Below are 16,892 nucleotides of genomic sequence, written 5' to 3' on the forward strand. Positions count from 1 at the left end.
ACAAGTTTCAGAAAAATAAAAAAAGGTAGAATGCACCCTATTGATGTAGGCTGGAAATACCATAAACTTTCATAGAAATAATTAAGATAAATCTTCCAAAAACTTAGAAATCCAAGAAGTGTTTATCATTTCCTGTCGCGGTTACTGAAGCATATGTCACAATAGGTTGTCAAGGATATTGTCATACACATGGAGTGAAGTACTTCCCAGTCATCTTCATTCCTTTGAGCATGCTTTATTTTCAAAGCAAGAAGCCATCATGGGAGACCTTTTTTCCTTATTTTGGGAGGTGGATCCTCCCCCCATACCTTTAAGTTTTACCATTCCAAGTCAGGAATATGAATGCCGGAAGGAGGACTCTTGCGGGGCAATAGGGAGTTTCCTGCTTTGGTATTTTGTCATTATATTGGTCCTGATGTTCTTCTCTCGGGCTTCTGTCTGGGTAGGATATCCTATTTCATTTAAAATAATATGTTTACTGTATCATAGGGGATTTTCCATAAAATAAATTCACTTTACTGCGATCAAACTACTTTTTAAAAGTTTGTTTTCTAGTTTTAAGAATAATGCAATCTCGTTCTAGAACATCCAAGAATACAGAAAAGGATGAAGAAGCAAATTTAAACTACTGTAATCCTATTCCCTAAAGATAACCATTGTTAATATTTTGAAGTAATATTCTAGTTTTTTTTTCGTTTTCTCTATCTCAATCTATTTCTCTCAATCTCTCTTTGATCTTACATGGTTGGTATTGTATTGTTTATATTTTCATATCCTGCTTTTTAAAAACTTAATATTATGTTGTAACGCTTCCTTACATCATATTCATACAGCAGCACTCTTAATGACTGCATAATTTTGTTTTGTGGTTGCACCATTACAAATCTGCAATTCTGAGACATTTAGTTTGTTTGCAGTTTGTCCATAGGCTATGTAATGCTGGGATAAACTTCCCTACTGGTACATGACCTCCAAATTCCTTTTGTAGCCACGTAATTCTTTTTTTTTTTTTTTTAAAGATTTTATTTATTTATTCGACAGGGATAGAGACAGCCAGCGAGAGAGGGAACACAAGCAGGGGGAGTGGGAGAGGAAGAAGCAGGCTCATAGCAGAGGAGCCCGATATGGGGCTCGATCCCATAACGCCGGGATCACGCCCTGAGCCGAAGGCAGACGCTCAACCGCTGTGCCACCCAGGCGCCCCAAGTAGCCACGTAATTCTAATCAAAGATACAAAAGTTGTCATATTTATAGAATACATGTTGTAGGATTTGGGAGCTTTTAGAATGAGGCAACGTACTCTCCCGAAAGATAAGATGCAGAACTAAGCAGAACGAAAGTCATCACTTTAGACCACCTACTAGCGGAAGAAAATGCCATGGTCTTAGGAATGAGATAGCCCAGTTTTTCAGGACTGTGACTCTCCAACGTATTACGAGTAACCGAGCTCTTATACATTGCTGACATAGAGTCCTTGCTGGCCATTAATACCAGGCTGATGATTAATCAAACCACTGTCATTTGGCATTACAGCCAGAGCGCTGGGCTGGCAATGGTCAGCTAGACTGACTGCTGCCTCAGCTCTAGATGGAGAGGAGGAGGTTTGTTATGTCTATGCCAGCTGGATTCCATTATAATAATCAAAGGCTCTTCCCCTCACCACCTCTTCCCTCTAAGAAGTTTCATCTAAAGTCTAAATACTTCTTAAAGTAGATACTTTGCCAAAGGAGATTTAGAATAGCAATCCCTTATATGCGTCCTAGACTCCCTAGCTAAGTATGTTGAATCTGTCTGGATTGGCCAGAAAAGCTACTTTAGAAAATTAACAAAAAATTGAAATTGATTCCTGGCAATTTCATCATGAAGACCACTTAAGACGTCTAAGTTATTCTTCTGCTCCTTGGCCTGCATCAGCTCTTTGGAAGCATAGAGCCTGAGCCTCAAGGACCTGAGAGAGCACGCAGTCCAGCCTCCTTTTTGTGGACAAGTAAGATACCAGTATCCCTCCTTTTTTTTAATTTTTTTAATTGGTAAGGCCTAAGGAAATTAAGTGACTTGTCCAATGTCACATAAGTTGTTAGTGATGGAGGAGAAATAGACCCAGGTTTCCTGCCACGTGATGCATTTGCTTCAAAGCATAGCTGAAATGTTGAATTAAATCTATTCAGGGCTGATTAAAACCTTAATTATCTTAGAGGTTTCGTCTTTCACTTTGTACCCCTATGGCAGTTACAATCGGGCTGAACTGCTTCTTGTGAAGGGTCCCAGATTTGAAATCTGAGAACCATATGAGAGCTAGTCAAGGAGGATGGAATTTTTCTTTCACTTTGAACTTCATTTTCTCTGCTAAACTATGAGCCTTTATTTACAAACCTTGAAGTAATGGTAAAAGCGTGATGGAAATGTGGTGGTAATTATCCTTAAATGTGAAGCACACTGATTTCCTCTGGATTTGCCACTCTTTAAGATGCATTTACCCTTTTGCTTTCAGACACTATAAATACTATATTTAGTGTATGTATTTGTTTAGTGTTTATTCAGACTGCTAGTGCTGGTATTTTTCCAAACAATACCGGTCCAAGCTTCTCATTTTGCATATGTAGAAACTAAGCTTTAGAAGGTGTTAAGTGAATTGCTAAAATTGCAGAGCTGTTCCATGGTGGGAAGGCAGAGCCCTAGCCTAGATCTCTCCACTCTTCTCCCCTACTCCTCAGGGCAGGCACTGCTGATGTTTTTACTCACTGACTCACACACAGATAGTTAATAAAATGCTTTTGGTAACCACAGTTTATGTCATTCTTCTTCGCTTGATGCAAAATCTTTTGATTTTGTGATTATATTTTGATTTGACATTAAGTCAAATATGGAAGCTTTCCATAAAAATGATGTAAACCTAACAAATATTTTTAAACATTTCTCCCTGTCCATTACAAAAGTATGCATTATAGAAAACATGGAAATTACAGGAAAGTGCAAAAAATAAGAAAAAACCGCTCCAGATTACATGAAAATAACCAACTACTATGAACTTTTAGGTGTATAAACTTCTAATCATTTAATAATTATCTCTATACATATTAAATTTAAAATAAGTCTCCCCCCCAATCATTGTTAAAAGATATCACGAAAGAGGATTCCACTAGTAAGGTTTTCAGAGAATGTTTGCAGTAACCCAAAACGCAGAGAGGTTCCTCATTAAAGATACTTGCCTGATGTTGTAGAGATCAGATATTAAGAAAGGAATAGGCCAAGGATCTTGGATTGTAGTTATGAATACCAAGTACAGCACTTTTAACCCGAAGGAAGTTTGACTTTCTACAAAAATTCACTTTTTCCCCAATTGTAGACAAGTTGAAAAGTTAGAAGGAAAAATATCACTGTTTCACTCACAGTCTCAACCATTGCTAACACTTGTGTATGTTGTTTAAGGTCTTTTCATATTTTTAGCTACCTTGTGATTATACTGCAATACATATTTGCATCTTGATTTTTAACTTAGTAGTATAACATGTATTTCCTCATGTTGAGGCATGTTTTTCTTATAATAATTTTTACAACTATATATTATGATTGTCCATAACTTATTTCACCAATGCCTTCTTTTGAATTTTGAATTTTATATTATCCTAATTACACTGTGATTATTTTTGTGCACAAAGTTTTCTCTCTTTGAGGGGTTATTTCGGTGATAGACTCCTGGTAAGAATTATCACGTGTCAAAAGTGTTATGAGTATTTCTAAAGTTTTGATATATTCTGAAAGAGTTGCTTTATGTTTATAGTTTAGCAAAATCATATCCAGCATCAAAAAATGGGGGGCTGATCTGGACAATGGAACAAATTTATTTATGGAGTATTGGGCTAGGATATTTGAAATTGGAACTATTCAAAGAAATCCATTTCTTTTTTGTTGCCAAATTCACAGATAATACGTTACGGTTGCATAACTTTCCTTTTGGAGGAAAGTTTCCGAAGGAATTTGGAGGTAATTAAGTTTATGAACTCCGGTAAAGATCTTCAAGGATTATGAAAAAGGTCACCTGATAAAATGTCCTTTACAAAGTAATTTAAAATGAACCCCGGGACCATCAAATCTGTTTTTTTTTTTTAATTTATTTATTTATTCGACAGAGATAGAGACAGTCAGCGAGAGAGGGAACACAAGCAGGGGGAGTGGGAGAGGAAGAAGCAGGCTCCTAGCAGAGGAGCCTGATGTGGGGCTCGATCCCATAATGCCGGGATCACGCCCGAAGGCAGACGCTTAACCGCTGTGCCACCCAGGCGCCCCTTAAATCTGTTTTTAAATGATATTTAAATGATATTTCATTAAAATGTGAGTACAGGAAAACTTTATAACCCATAGATCCTTAATCAGTATTATTTTCTCTCAAGTCTTTGTTCCATTTGGTTTGGTTCAACACATTTTGGCCGACTCTGCTATCAAAGCCTGGTCTTCCAGTGGGCAGCAGAAGAGAGGATCACTATAATAGGAACTCAGTAAGAATTTATTGAACTGTACTGAATGTTTAAAATTAGACATTGTCCAAGAGTCTAGGGCAACAGTGTTTTATGTAAATGAAAAACAACCAACTGAGACTGCTGTTACTGATCTGTATTTCTGAAACAGATGTCGGAGAAGAAAAAGGATGAAGACAGTGGGACCAGCACCTCAATCAGTAAAGGTGAGAGCCGGTGCATATTTGGTATTGGACCATGATGAGAGCAGTACGTGCTGAATGTGGAAAGCAACAACCGAGAGTGGTGACAGGGCCTCCCCAGACCTGTGGTGGTCTCTGGGATGGGCTCCTTGCTTTAGCGCAGGACAGCTTAGCCACTTTAGTAGAGCGGCCGTAAATTACAAGTAGGTAGAGCTCAAGTTCTCTTATCGTTCCTCAAGCATTCTCCCTTCCTACGGCTTGCCTTTCATAGAACTATTGTTAGTGTTGCCACAGGACTGTGAGCTTTATACGACATCTTTTTTAATAACCTATAAGCAGTGGTGTGCTGGTAAATGTTTAACAACCGGCTCTCCAAAAATGGGTATGTGTATATACATGTTTTTTTAAAAAAAGTTGTTGATATAAAGGATTTATATCATGCAATTTACAAGGAATAAAATGTATAGTACACTTTACGGTAAATTCCATATAGATGGCCAATTTTGGTAAAACGCTTTCCATGATTTTCTGCCAGACCCTCGCATCCTTAGCCAACCGATAGCTTCAATGGATGAACAAGTATAGTCCTATACGAATGTTATTTTCCTTTAAGTTAAGGAGTAAGATGAAAGAAGCAGGAAGACGTATGTTACAACTTAACTTGGGCATCAAGGAGGTGACTTCTTTGCTGAATTGGATAATCGTTTTAGAATACTCTGGAAGGATATTTCCTCGTCTTTGGGTGCTATTCACTAGGTAGTAGCTACAGGATGACACTTTTAAATGGAATCTATGTAATATGTTCTTTATCACTTTAGGCCTAGATAATCAACAAAACCATAAACAAGACCTGATTAAAAAAAAAAAAAGACCTGATTTTTAGTGCTTGTTGATTTTTATCCCACCCACACTGATTTCAAATTACCAACATGCTGTTACCGAGGCGGAGCTGTGAAGAAATGCAGAGTAGCGCACAGTTACATAGCATTTCCAACATCCAGATACAGCAGACGTAAATAGCTTCAAGAGCTATTTCTTAATAAAATGTAATAAAATAATTAGGAAGTGGTTAGTTTTGAATATTTATTACATTTTTGTGTAACAAATGGATTTAATGGCAAGTTCGTATAATTTAATTTTGACTAATGGCTGTGTTTTAACAAACATCGCACAGAATTCCTGAACGTTTAACCATCTGTTGTTGTGAGCTAGCTGGTAGAAGACAAGTCCAGCACACCACTGTACAAAGAAAAGATCCTTTCTAGTTTCCTGCTACCCAAATCACATTCACAACCATGCTTGAATCTTTCAGACTTCAAGGCAAGGGAAAAAAAGGGTCCTTCTCTGGGTAAGCCTGGCGACCTTTCCCTTGATCTTGTATCAGGGGTCCAGAAGGCTTCAAAAAAAAATAGTGTCCAGCCTCTATTTGACCCTTCTGCTCTATGGGCGATTTGGTATTGTACTGGAAAATGCAGGCAGCTGCCAACACTTGCAAATGAGTGGAAACAAGTGGTGGCTTGCCAAATGGCAACCGAGAGTGAGTCCACACATGCCGTAGGCTTCCTTAGGTGATAGGAAGTTAGAGTAACCAATGATATGCCTAACTTCTTGATTTGTTTCATTGGTTGTTAGCAAGCAAAGACACTTCCTATAAGCGGCAGAGCAAAGATGGTGACTGGGACTCTTTACAAATGATGAAAAAGCCAAAGCAGAGCCAACTTACCCCTGTAACTGACTCAGAAGTGGCTTTGGTCAATGCCTATCTTGAACACAGACGAGCCAGGCGCCATTCTCAGTTCAGCCAGGTGAATCAGAGCCAACACGATAGTGATACTACTGAGTGTGACAGTGAAGAATCTAACTCGGGAGCCTCCTCGTGGAAGGAGAGTGAAAGTGAACACCATCCATCACCAGCTAGTATGAAGAAGAGAAAACTAGCTCAGAGGCAAAGGAATGTGGGAAGTTACCAAATCAGGGAAAGGCCCTGCCTCCACTGCAAAGCCATGAGAACCAATGAATGGTTGACCCGCCATTTCCTTCAAAATACTTCAGTAACCCACATGAAGGGAGATATCCAAGAGGACAATTGTGTACCTGACATTAATACAAAATTCAGTAAATTTTGAATTTTATCAAGTCCTTACTTGCAGCCTGATGAAAGAGATGAATAAAACATAAAAAAAAAAAAATCACCAGAGCTCTAGGTGCAGAGGCTTTTACAATAAAGTCTCTCTACTAACAACAAAAGCATACTTGAAACCCAAGAGGTAAAATTTCAGATAATCCTTTGTCCAAAAACAGGCCAGAGAATTTGTTGGAACATCAGTGGAACATCAAAGATCTGCTTCTACTATGATTTGTTAATTGAAAAGAACACAAGACATATTTTATTCCTTGAATGTATGTATTTTGTTTATGTCTGTAATACAAATAAGGAAGCTCTTTGAAAATATATTTACGTTCAGAAACCATTTAAATTTATTTGTATGTTTTGATTGACTGAGTGGATTAGGCGACATTGGTTGGCATGGAATGGACCGTATTCTTCAGGTCCCTACTTTCAGGTGACTCTAAGCTGTATTGCTGTGTGTGTGTCAGCTACAGTTGGTGAGGAGGAGGAAGAACTCAAGAGCCTGGAAAAAGATCTGATTCCCAGAGTAGAGCTAGGAGGGAAGGCAGCGTGGCCCAGAGGGTGGCTGGGTCGTGGGCAGTCCACAAGGTTATTGTCCAAAGGTCATGGCAAATGTTAAAGAGAAAATGATTCTGACACCTGTTTTTTGTTTTTAGATTTTATTTACTTATTTGAGAGAAAGAGAAAGGGAGAGAGCACAAGAGGGGAGAGGAAGAATTCCCACAGAGCAGGGAGCCCCACACGGGGCTTGATCCCAGGACCCTGAGATCATGACCTGAGCTGAAGGCAGATGCTTAACTGACTGAGCCACCTAGGCGCCCCTGACACTTGTTAAAAATGGTAGGGAGGACTTTATTCAAGACAACTGTGGTGCTCACTTTGGCAGCACATATACTAAAACGGGAACAATGGAAGATTAGCATGGCCCCTGTGTGAGGGTGACCCCCAAATTCATGGAGCATGCCATATTTTTAAATAAGTCAGACAGAGAAAGACAAATACGGTATCATCTCACTCATACGTGTAATCTAAAAGAGCCAAACTTACATAAAGAGAGAATACTGTGGTGGTGACCAGGGGCTGGGGTGGGGGAAAATGAGGAGATGTTGGTCAAAGTGTTTAAACTTTCAGCTGGAAGATGAATAAGTTTGGGTCATGTAATGTACATGGTGACTCTAGTTACAAATACTGTTAGAATTACATAGTTGAAAGTTGCTAAGAGTAAATTTAATATCCTCACCACTCACAACAAAATGGTAGTCATGTGAGGCAGTGCCTGTGTTAACTAATCTTATTGTGGTAATCTTTCACAAAATATATATATATGTGTATCAAATCATCATGTCGTACACCTTAAACTTATACAATAAAATTGCGATTACATCTCAATAAGGTTAAGATTGAAGAATTAAAAAAAAATAACTATGCCACAAAGAGCTGTAAAAGAAAGTAAGTCTATCAACCATACCTTGAAAAGAAAAAGACTATTGTATAAAAGGGGTCAAATCTATTGCCGTAGGGGAGAAAAATCAAGCTCAAAGCCAAATACAGCAAGAACAAGTCATGACTTATAGCCAAAGAGCAGGGTAAGGGGGTCAGTGAATGGAAAATTTCTAGGACGAGACATCAAGGTGGGGGGATTCCTGCTAAGCTGACCTAACAGGGTTCTTGCTAAAGGCAGCCAAGGACTCAGATATCAAAGGTAGAGCATGAAGAACTTGATCAGATATCAAGGGTGGGGGGCTCTCAATAAACTTACTTAGCAGGATTCTTGCTAAAACTAGGCCAGACACCAAAGTTGAGATCTGGTCTTGAAGAGGGCTCAGAGGAGCCTGACTAAATTTGGGTCAGAGAGAGCCTTTATGGAAAGTTAGCTGCAGGGCGCCTGGGTGGCTCAGTCGTTAAGCGTCTGCCTTCCACTCAGGGCCTGATCCCAGGGTCCTGGGATCGAGCCCCGCATTGGGCTCCCTGCTCTGCTGGGAACCTGCTTCTACTTCTCCCACTCCCCCTGCTTGTGTTTCCTCTCTGGCTGTCTCTCTCTCTGTCAAATAAATAAATAAAAAATCTTAAAAAAAAAAAAAAAAGAAGAAAAGAAAGTTAGTGGCAATCTAGCTATAGATGGGGTTGGGCTTTTCAGGTAAGTGGGAACCCCAGCAGTGGGGTATTCAGGCAGGCCTTAGTAGATGGGTAGCCATTCTGGAGACCCTTCTCCAGAGGGCTGGCGGAACCCCAGCTGGGATGTAAAAGAAGGCCCCGATTCCGGAAAAGAGGGCTGGCTGGCAAGGAGAAGATAAACAGCAGGGACTGCAGGCACTGGGCTAGAGTTCAAAGAAGAGCTTAAGTCTTAGGGAAAGACTTAGGTATTGCAAATATGATAAAGACTGCAGCCTGGTAATAAGGGTAATAAGGCTTTCACGACTCACTGGCAGAGAGACCACAGGCTATGACTTTGGGCTCAGGAGTTACTCCTGCTAATAGTAGCTTTCTTAACTGATTGCAACACAGGAAACTCGGTGAGGGGGACAAAGTGGGAGCCCTGAGCACTGGAACTAGGCCTCTAGAATCCAGGACATGGGGTGACATTTCTGAGCGTATTTGTGGGGACTGTCTTGTTCAGATTGCCTGAGTATTGGAACAGGTCTGAGGCCATGAGCAAAAAGCAGGATCTCAAGCATCAACCTTTTCCCCGAAAACTTCCCTTACTCCTTGACACCCTCCTCGACTTTCTTCTCTCAGGCAGAACTCCCCTCTCAAAAAACAAACGAACGAACGAACCAACGAACAACCAAAAACCAAGCTCAAAATACAGTAGCAAGTTGCAGGGATAAGATTTAGACCCACGTTGTCTGGCTTCAGAGTTTGGGCTCTTAATTCCAATGATCTTTTAGTCATTATTCTCTGAAAATGAAAGATCCTGATTTCAAGGTAAGTCACTCACCACCTCTCCCACAGCCGGAAGTGATGTCCAAGCAGATATGAGCTCACCAGGAAAAGGAGGATGAGGACTATTTTCCAGATAACAGAGTAAGGACCCGTGCCCCAAATGTTTTGCTTGTGGATCTAGAATATGAACCAATGACATTATTATCTGCAGAGTCATATCACAGACCGCTACTTTTCTTGTCTATGGGGTTGGAACAGATTGAGGGGGTAGGAGATAGTGGGGGGTACAAGAAGGAATCAGGATTGAGTTAAACCAGGGGCTATCGTTGTGAGGAGATTAGGGTAATCTGTGAGTACATTAAAGCAAAACAGAGGCGAAACACAGGTGGGAGGACATCCAAAGCCAAAGAGAGAAATCACAGAATCAATGGAATAAGGCAAGGACATGGTGGGGGAGGGGCAAAAGTATAGCCAGGCACATTGGAACTGGATTACTGCGAGAGGAACAGTACCTGTGAGGTGGCGGATGGTTCATGAAACCAGGGCTGCAAACACGACTCGTGGCTGGGTGTTGATTGTATGCAGAGCCTGGGGTGGGGTCCCTGGGCTGCGATACAGTCCCTTCTTCAGTCTCCCCTTGCTGCATGGGATAAAGCAGGCCACCTCTGGTTTTCACGGTAGAAGGTCGTAACCTGTTCCGGTAGCTTAACTTGAGGGGAGGTGTGGAATTCTGGGGCTTGCCTCCTCTCTGTGGTCCCTTCACGCAGCTAACTGATCAGAACTGACCCCTGTCCACTTACATCAAGCATCACAGTTTTTGTCAAGAACCGCGATGCAGAGAACTATGGGATGGAAGCAAGGGTCTAACTGAGATGGATACGGGGAAGGATAAGAGTTATCACACAGGAGGTATTTGGAGAGGGGGTGGGGAATGGGGAAAGGGAACTGTGTCTACAGGGGATGCTGTCTCAAACTCGGAATCAGTATCTGCCCTCCAGGACTGGGTGGTTGGTTTTGGTGGGAGAAGAGATAAATCAGGAAGTTGAAGCCAATAATAACAGCAACAATAATACTGATAATAGACAACATTTAGAGAATGCTTGTTATGTGCCAGGCACCGAAGTAAGCATTTTATAAGGATTATTTAGCCTTCACAAGCCTGCAAAATAGATATTTTCCCAATTTTATAGATGATGAAACTGAGGTTCAGGGCAATTAAATGACCTACCCAAGGTCAGACAGCTGGTGAGTGTGGGGAGCTGGGTCTTGGGTTTTGTCTGGCCACAAAGATTTCGTTTTTACCATGATGATAATATGTTATCCATGTTCTTAATGAAGAGCAATTAGATAAGAGCTTGGGAGATTCAAATACCAAACGGAGTCCAGAGACCAGAGAAGGGCTGTTAGTGGAAAACGGAGCCAAGAATCAGAGATGGGAGCAGTTAAGCTGGGGAGGGTCCCCACTGTTGAGTGGAGAGGTCTTACAGCATCAGCTCACGTCATCTGCCGCAGTGAGCCCGGCCAGCTTATCCATAGATCAGGCGGAAACTCGGGGTGGTCTTTTGAAGAAAAGGTGGGGGGCACTGGGGGAACTGGAAACTTGGCTGGAAGGCTGCTCTGCAGTGTCCAGGAACAAGAGGCAGTAGTGACTCGAGCAGTGAGGTTGATGGCCAAGGATGTGGGTGGAGAGCGAGAGAGGACACTGCCAAGGAAACCAGGAGCAACCCCAGCTCTTCCCCAGCCCCACCCCTTTCTCTCAGGATGGAGAACTATCTCCCCACAGATCCCAGTGTTTCCAAAACAGCAACCCATTGATAGATTGTGGAATCAGTTTAGAGGGTTGTGACTAGCATTTATTAAAAAATAAATAGAAAATAACAGTGCATTGCACATAATAAGGGTAAGTATTGTTTTTGTTTCAGTGTGTGCAGACCGAGTTGCAATGCAAAATGTGTCTCTTACTACGGTAAGATACAAAATAAAAGCCACTGCTCTGGAGTAGCTTTCCTTACAGATTTTCTATCAGCCAGCTACTCCCCTAAGTTAGGGAAGGCAGTTGTCACTGGGTGCTTTCCCGATTGTTGTATGCGAGTACTTAGGAAATCTTCACCCGTACTGCAGGATGCGCCAACTGTCTAGATTAGTGAAAAGCTTGAATTAAATTATACTACTTTAAAAGAACTTTAGGTTTATTATTTTCAAATAGAGTAAGTGGAAGCCAGCTAAACCAACTGTTGCCTGGTACACAGGGCTAGGTTTTGCCTTGATGAATAATAAACAAGTGTAATTTGTAATTGACATTTCAAAGAAGGCTTAGAAACAGGCCAGCCTTTGTTTAAATCATAATTACCCTGTTTGTATGTAAAAGGATACTTCTAAAGCTTTTCAAAACAACTGGCTCTTTTAAGTAGATAATTATTCCCCTTCCAATCTTGTTTACACTATTCAGAACTTCAGTGAACTCTTTTTTTTTCCATAGATAGTACAAAGGTTAACTTCAGCCAGCCCTTCCTCAAATTATCACAAATTCCCAATTAGTAAATTCTAAACAGCGTTTCCCTGTAACAATATACCAAAGACTTGTATGATGTGTTCTTTATTGCTTTGAATAACATCTGACAAGTTTCCAAGTACCAGGCCACCTGGATATTCTCTATCTGTCAGGAACATGTGGTCACAGAGGTGCAGGGGAGGCTAAGAGGAAACACAAATTATGCGCAAACATGCAGGGATGGCGAAGGAGACCAAAGGGAGAAAATGCCTTTTATTCATTTATTTTTTTAGTTTCTATTACATAGCAACTGAGCTGCACATTTATAGGCCCTTTTTAGTGTAAAGAAGAGCTACACTTGACATCTAAATTTCACAAAGCTGCAGATAAAAACAGAAGACTGAACTTTTTTTTTTTTTTTTTATGTAGACTGGAAGTTATTAGAGAGACCTCGAGGGGTTGGCAGGGGATAGATATATTACGAAAAAAATTATACTTGTCCTGTTTTGAATAACTTACTTCACATTGCAGATTTCAACTCAGTGCACAAAGGGACATGCATGAAATGCTTTTTTAAAAAACAAAACTGTTATAATCCCAGGCCATGCTCCTTTCTAGTTCTTACCTTTTTATCTTGGAAGTTTGGCCTCTTCTGTAGATGGTTCCTCAGGCTGCCTTATTACTGGGGCCTGCTGTCTATTATTGTGTTCGTTTATTAGGGCTTTCTGTCACCATGAAGTTTCGTGTGTTCGAAATCTTGATTTAGCAGTGAGAATATCAGGCGGGGAGCCAACTCTGCTACTAATTAGTATAAATCAAGAGAGGGAAGCAGGGAGATAAAAACCAGGTCCCAGGGGAAGGGTCTGCAGCCAGAGTTAGGAAGACTGACTAACAGGTCACAGAGTTGAGTGCGGGACAAAGGGACTTGGAGAAATGGCACCTTGGGCCTGGGGCTGCTTGTCTTTTTTCCGATGACACCGCTTCGGATGTGTTCTTGCCCCCATTCCCATGTTCATGAAGGGTGGTTCGTGAAGGGGCGTGTTAGCTAATTCTGGAAAGGAAGTTGGCTGCAGGGGGCATTCTGAGAAAAGCTGCTCAGGAAAGAAATGGTCCCTTTTCATTTGGTGAATGATGTCTAGTCTGCATGTGATGGCAGCAACGGTGACAGCTACCTGTGTCCCCAGGTGTATGTGTCTGAACACACCCAAGTGAGAATATGGAAGAGATGGAAGAAACTAGGTCCTGAGCTGCTGCATTAATGAATTCTGGAAACATCCTTCTTTTGGACTTCTTTTTGGGCAAGAAAATTACCCTTACTGACCATTTGAAGTTGGCTTTTCTGTGACTTGCAGCTAATACAGGGTCTTAACCAGCTTCTTGTCCTTTATGATTCATACAGCAGCTCTTTTTTTTAAGAGAGAAAGAGCGCAAGTGCATGTGGGAGGGAGGGACAGAGGGAGAGGGGGAGAGAGAATCTCAAGCAGGCTCCATGCCCCAGCGCGGAGCCTCGCATGGGGCTCGATCTCACAACCCTGCGATCATGACCTGAGCTGAAATCAAGAGTCAGCCCTTAACCCACTGAGCCACCCAGGTGCCCCTTAAAGCAGCTCCTTTTACCTAGAAGAGAAATCACTTCAAATAAAGTGCATGTGCTCCTTTGATGGGGCCTGGGCTTGGCCTGTAGTGATGATGGTAAGAGCTATTAATCACTGAAAAATTCCAGGAGTTTCTTTTCCTCCTGATTGTTGTGCATGTCCTATGGTGTGACCTTGCCTGTTCCCATCCCACTTTCACCCTATCCAGGCATGGATTCAGTAGGACTTCCTTCCTATCGGAGTCCCCTCCTCCAAATTTGGAATTGGGACCAGGAAAGAGATCAGTCTCTGGTGACTGGACTTAGAGCAGATATGCAGGGTTGACATTTCCCCTCACGTACACTGAGAACCAGAGAAAGCAGTTTGTTGCTGAAGGGTAAGAATCAAACCAACAGAGAAGGGTAGAGAGATGGGATGGAAATTTCTGATGGTTTCCAAGTCCCTGGTTCCAGTTAATTCCTAAGACCCATTTGTTTACACACTCAGGCATCATACTCTCCACTAGCAGATTCTTATAATAATTTCCCCTTTTTGCTTGCTCTAGCTCAAGTGGGTTTCTATTACTGGAAACCAAAAGAATCATTAAAACAGTGGTGTGCTGGTAAATGTTTAACAATCGGCTCTGATTGTTAAAAGGCCTGATTTTGTAGCACTTGCTGATTTGCATGATATAAATACTCCCGCTATTGCTTATTTCAGCTACCAAAGTGGCATGAGTGAACGTGGAGTTGGGAAGAGATGAGCTTGTTGGCTCTGGTGAACGGGTCTGGCACATCACTGCCGAAAGAATAACATACATAACACACTTCGCAGAAAATCCATGTTATGTAGAAGGTTCGGGAGTATGCACTGATGGTTGCTAAGTTGGGAATACTGGAATTAAACGTTTTTAATTAATTTCCAATATGCAGAGTCTTGGGGCTCAGGGAGTAGAGCAAGTAGGATTAAGTTTTTAAATAACATTGAAAAAATTCTTTTTTCAGTATAATCATGATGTGGGTGTATTGGGACTTAGTGGGAGGTAGGGGGCTTGGACGAAGGAAGGGAAGAAGCCTGGGAGCTTGTGTGGAAGGATGTGGAAGAAGATGACCTGCGTGACAGCAGGATCCAGGCCTTGACAAAAAGGAGAATGTCACTTTCTGCAGGTGAGGAGTGGCATTCTGGGGGTGAGAAGCCAAGGCTACCTGGCTACTCCTATTGTATCTGATTATAATGAACCCCCATCCTTCCTCTTTTGTTTCACTGTCAAATAACTGGATTTTTGGGACATTATGCATCGATACTACATAAAGTCCCAGAACTTGGATTTTTGTACTTGAGGTCATGAATGAACGTTTCAAACAACTGTATTTGTTTACTTTCAAAGGCATCGATATCTTTGTGCATCGATATTTGTACGTCTATTCAAATATTTAGTCCTTGACATTTATACATGGTAAAGTGAATGTGTTGATGTTAGTGATAAGAAGGGTAGATTTTATAAGGTTAGTTCAGTTGAGACAAAGCTGGAAATCATTAGACATCCTGGAAGTGGTGGATTTTAATATCAATTACATATTTGGACGTAAGCCTGTTGACTCAGTTCATTTGTGGGAAAAGAGAGATAAAAATTAAAGAACACATACAAAATGCTGAAAAACATATTCCTGAAGAATATATCTGAAAGGTGATGTGAGCTAATTCCTTACATAAAAATTAATTCCAGATGGAACAAAATTTAAAGATAAAACAAGGAAACCACAAAAGTACTAGAAAAAAACACCAGTAAAAAATTTCCTAATCTCAAAGTTGGGAAGACTTTTCCAAGCATAATATAGATAAAATCCAGAAGCCTTAAAAGAAAAGACTTTACTTGGACTGCATACAAATATTTAAACTTCTGGGGAGAGAGAGAGAGAGAGAGAGAATGTCAGTAAAGTGAAAAGGCAAAGGCAAACCGGGAATATTTTTGGAACACAAAATTAGGGCAAGCCCTAATATCCCCAATATATAAAGAATTTTAAAATAAGGTAAAGCCAAATAAGTTAGTACCAAAATGGTCAGCAGAATATATGAATAGAAAGTTCACAGTAGAGGAACTCTCAATGATTCTAAATGATACATAAAAGAATGATCAACTTCACAAAGAATTAAATATGAAAGAAAACAAAGTATTTTTCTTATTTTAGACTGGCATAGGTCCAGTGTTTGATGGTACCAGTATTGGGAAGAAGGTCCTTTCAAAGCAATGTTGGTGGGAAAGAAAATTGGTATAATTTCTTTGGAGGGGCAACCTGGGAATATAAAAAAATGCTCACCCAGCAATCTACTGTTAAGAACTGGTCCAAAAGAAATATCCTTTCAGATGTACACACACACACACACACACACACACACACACACACACACACACAATTGGTACATACTTACAGATATTCATTGAAATATTTTATCTGCTTAGATTGCCAGGTTCCCAGAGTCTGCTTTTTATTTTTTTATTTATTTATTTTTAAGATAGTCTCCATGCCCAGCATAGGGCTTGAACTCATGACCCTGAGATCAAGAGTTGCATGCTCTACTAACTGAGCCAGCCAGGCGCCACCCGGAATCTTCTTTTTAAAAGTGACATTTTTATTGTGTTGTTTTCTGATTAGAAATACTCGGGTGCGTTGCAAGAAACTCACAGAACACAGTTATGTTAAAATAGAAAATTCCACCCCGAAGATGATTACTGCTAACAGTTCTGTGCATATGATTTCCAGACCATTTTTGTGCATAAACATATGTAATAAGCTTGACTCTTGCTTTCCAAACCGAACAACTGAATAGCTTCAGATAAATATTTTGAGATCCATTTCTCCTCTCCCAACTCTTACTACTTGCTATCTGAAACTCAAGAGCTGAATACATTAAAAAAAACTAACATCCTTCACTATCTGAATTTACTACCCGTATTTTAACTCTTGCTCTCTGAATTTAGAAATAAATAAATTTGGACAGCCAGGGATAATTGTACAAATATTTTTTCTCTTACAAAAGTTGAATTGTAATATACACTATTCACCAACTTGCCTTTTTGCTTATACATACACTTTTTACCCCATTCCATCTTAGTTCATAAAGATCAATCTTATTTTTTTTAATGTCCACATGATA

General features: G+C 40.6%; 1 protein-coding gene and 1 non-coding gene across 2 annotated transcripts; both read left to right on the forward strand.

Annotated features, from left to right (window-relative positions):
• Nucleotides 1–259: 259 nt before the first annotated feature.
• SSMEM1 (serine rich single-pass membrane protein 1) lies at nucleotides 260–6,783 on the forward strand. Its single transcript, XM_026514303.2, has 3 exons — nucleotides 260–442; nucleotides 4,627–4,681; nucleotides 6,290–6,783. Exons 1-3 carry the CDS (start codon nucleotides 260–262, stop codon nucleotides 6,781–6,783), a joined length of 732 nt encoding a protein of 243 aa, XP_026370088.1.
• An 875-nt stretch (nucleotides 6,784–7,658) lies between these two features.
• Nucleotides 7,659–7,761, forward strand: LOC113267471 (U6 spliceosomal RNA). Its single transcript, XR_003320820.1, has one exon. It is a non-coding gene; the product is annotated as a U6 spliceosomal RNA (small nuclear RNA).
• Nucleotides 7,762–16,892: the final 9,131 nt, after the last annotated feature.

The sequence above is a fragment of the Ursus arctos genome, unplaced genomic scaffold, assembly GCF_023065955.2.
Source record: "Ursus arctos isolate Adak ecotype North America unplaced genomic scaffold, UrsArc2.0 scaffold_3, whole genome shotgun sequence".
NCBI classification, from domain to species: Eukaryota; Metazoa; Chordata; class Mammalia; order Carnivora; family Ursidae; genus Ursus; species Ursus arctos.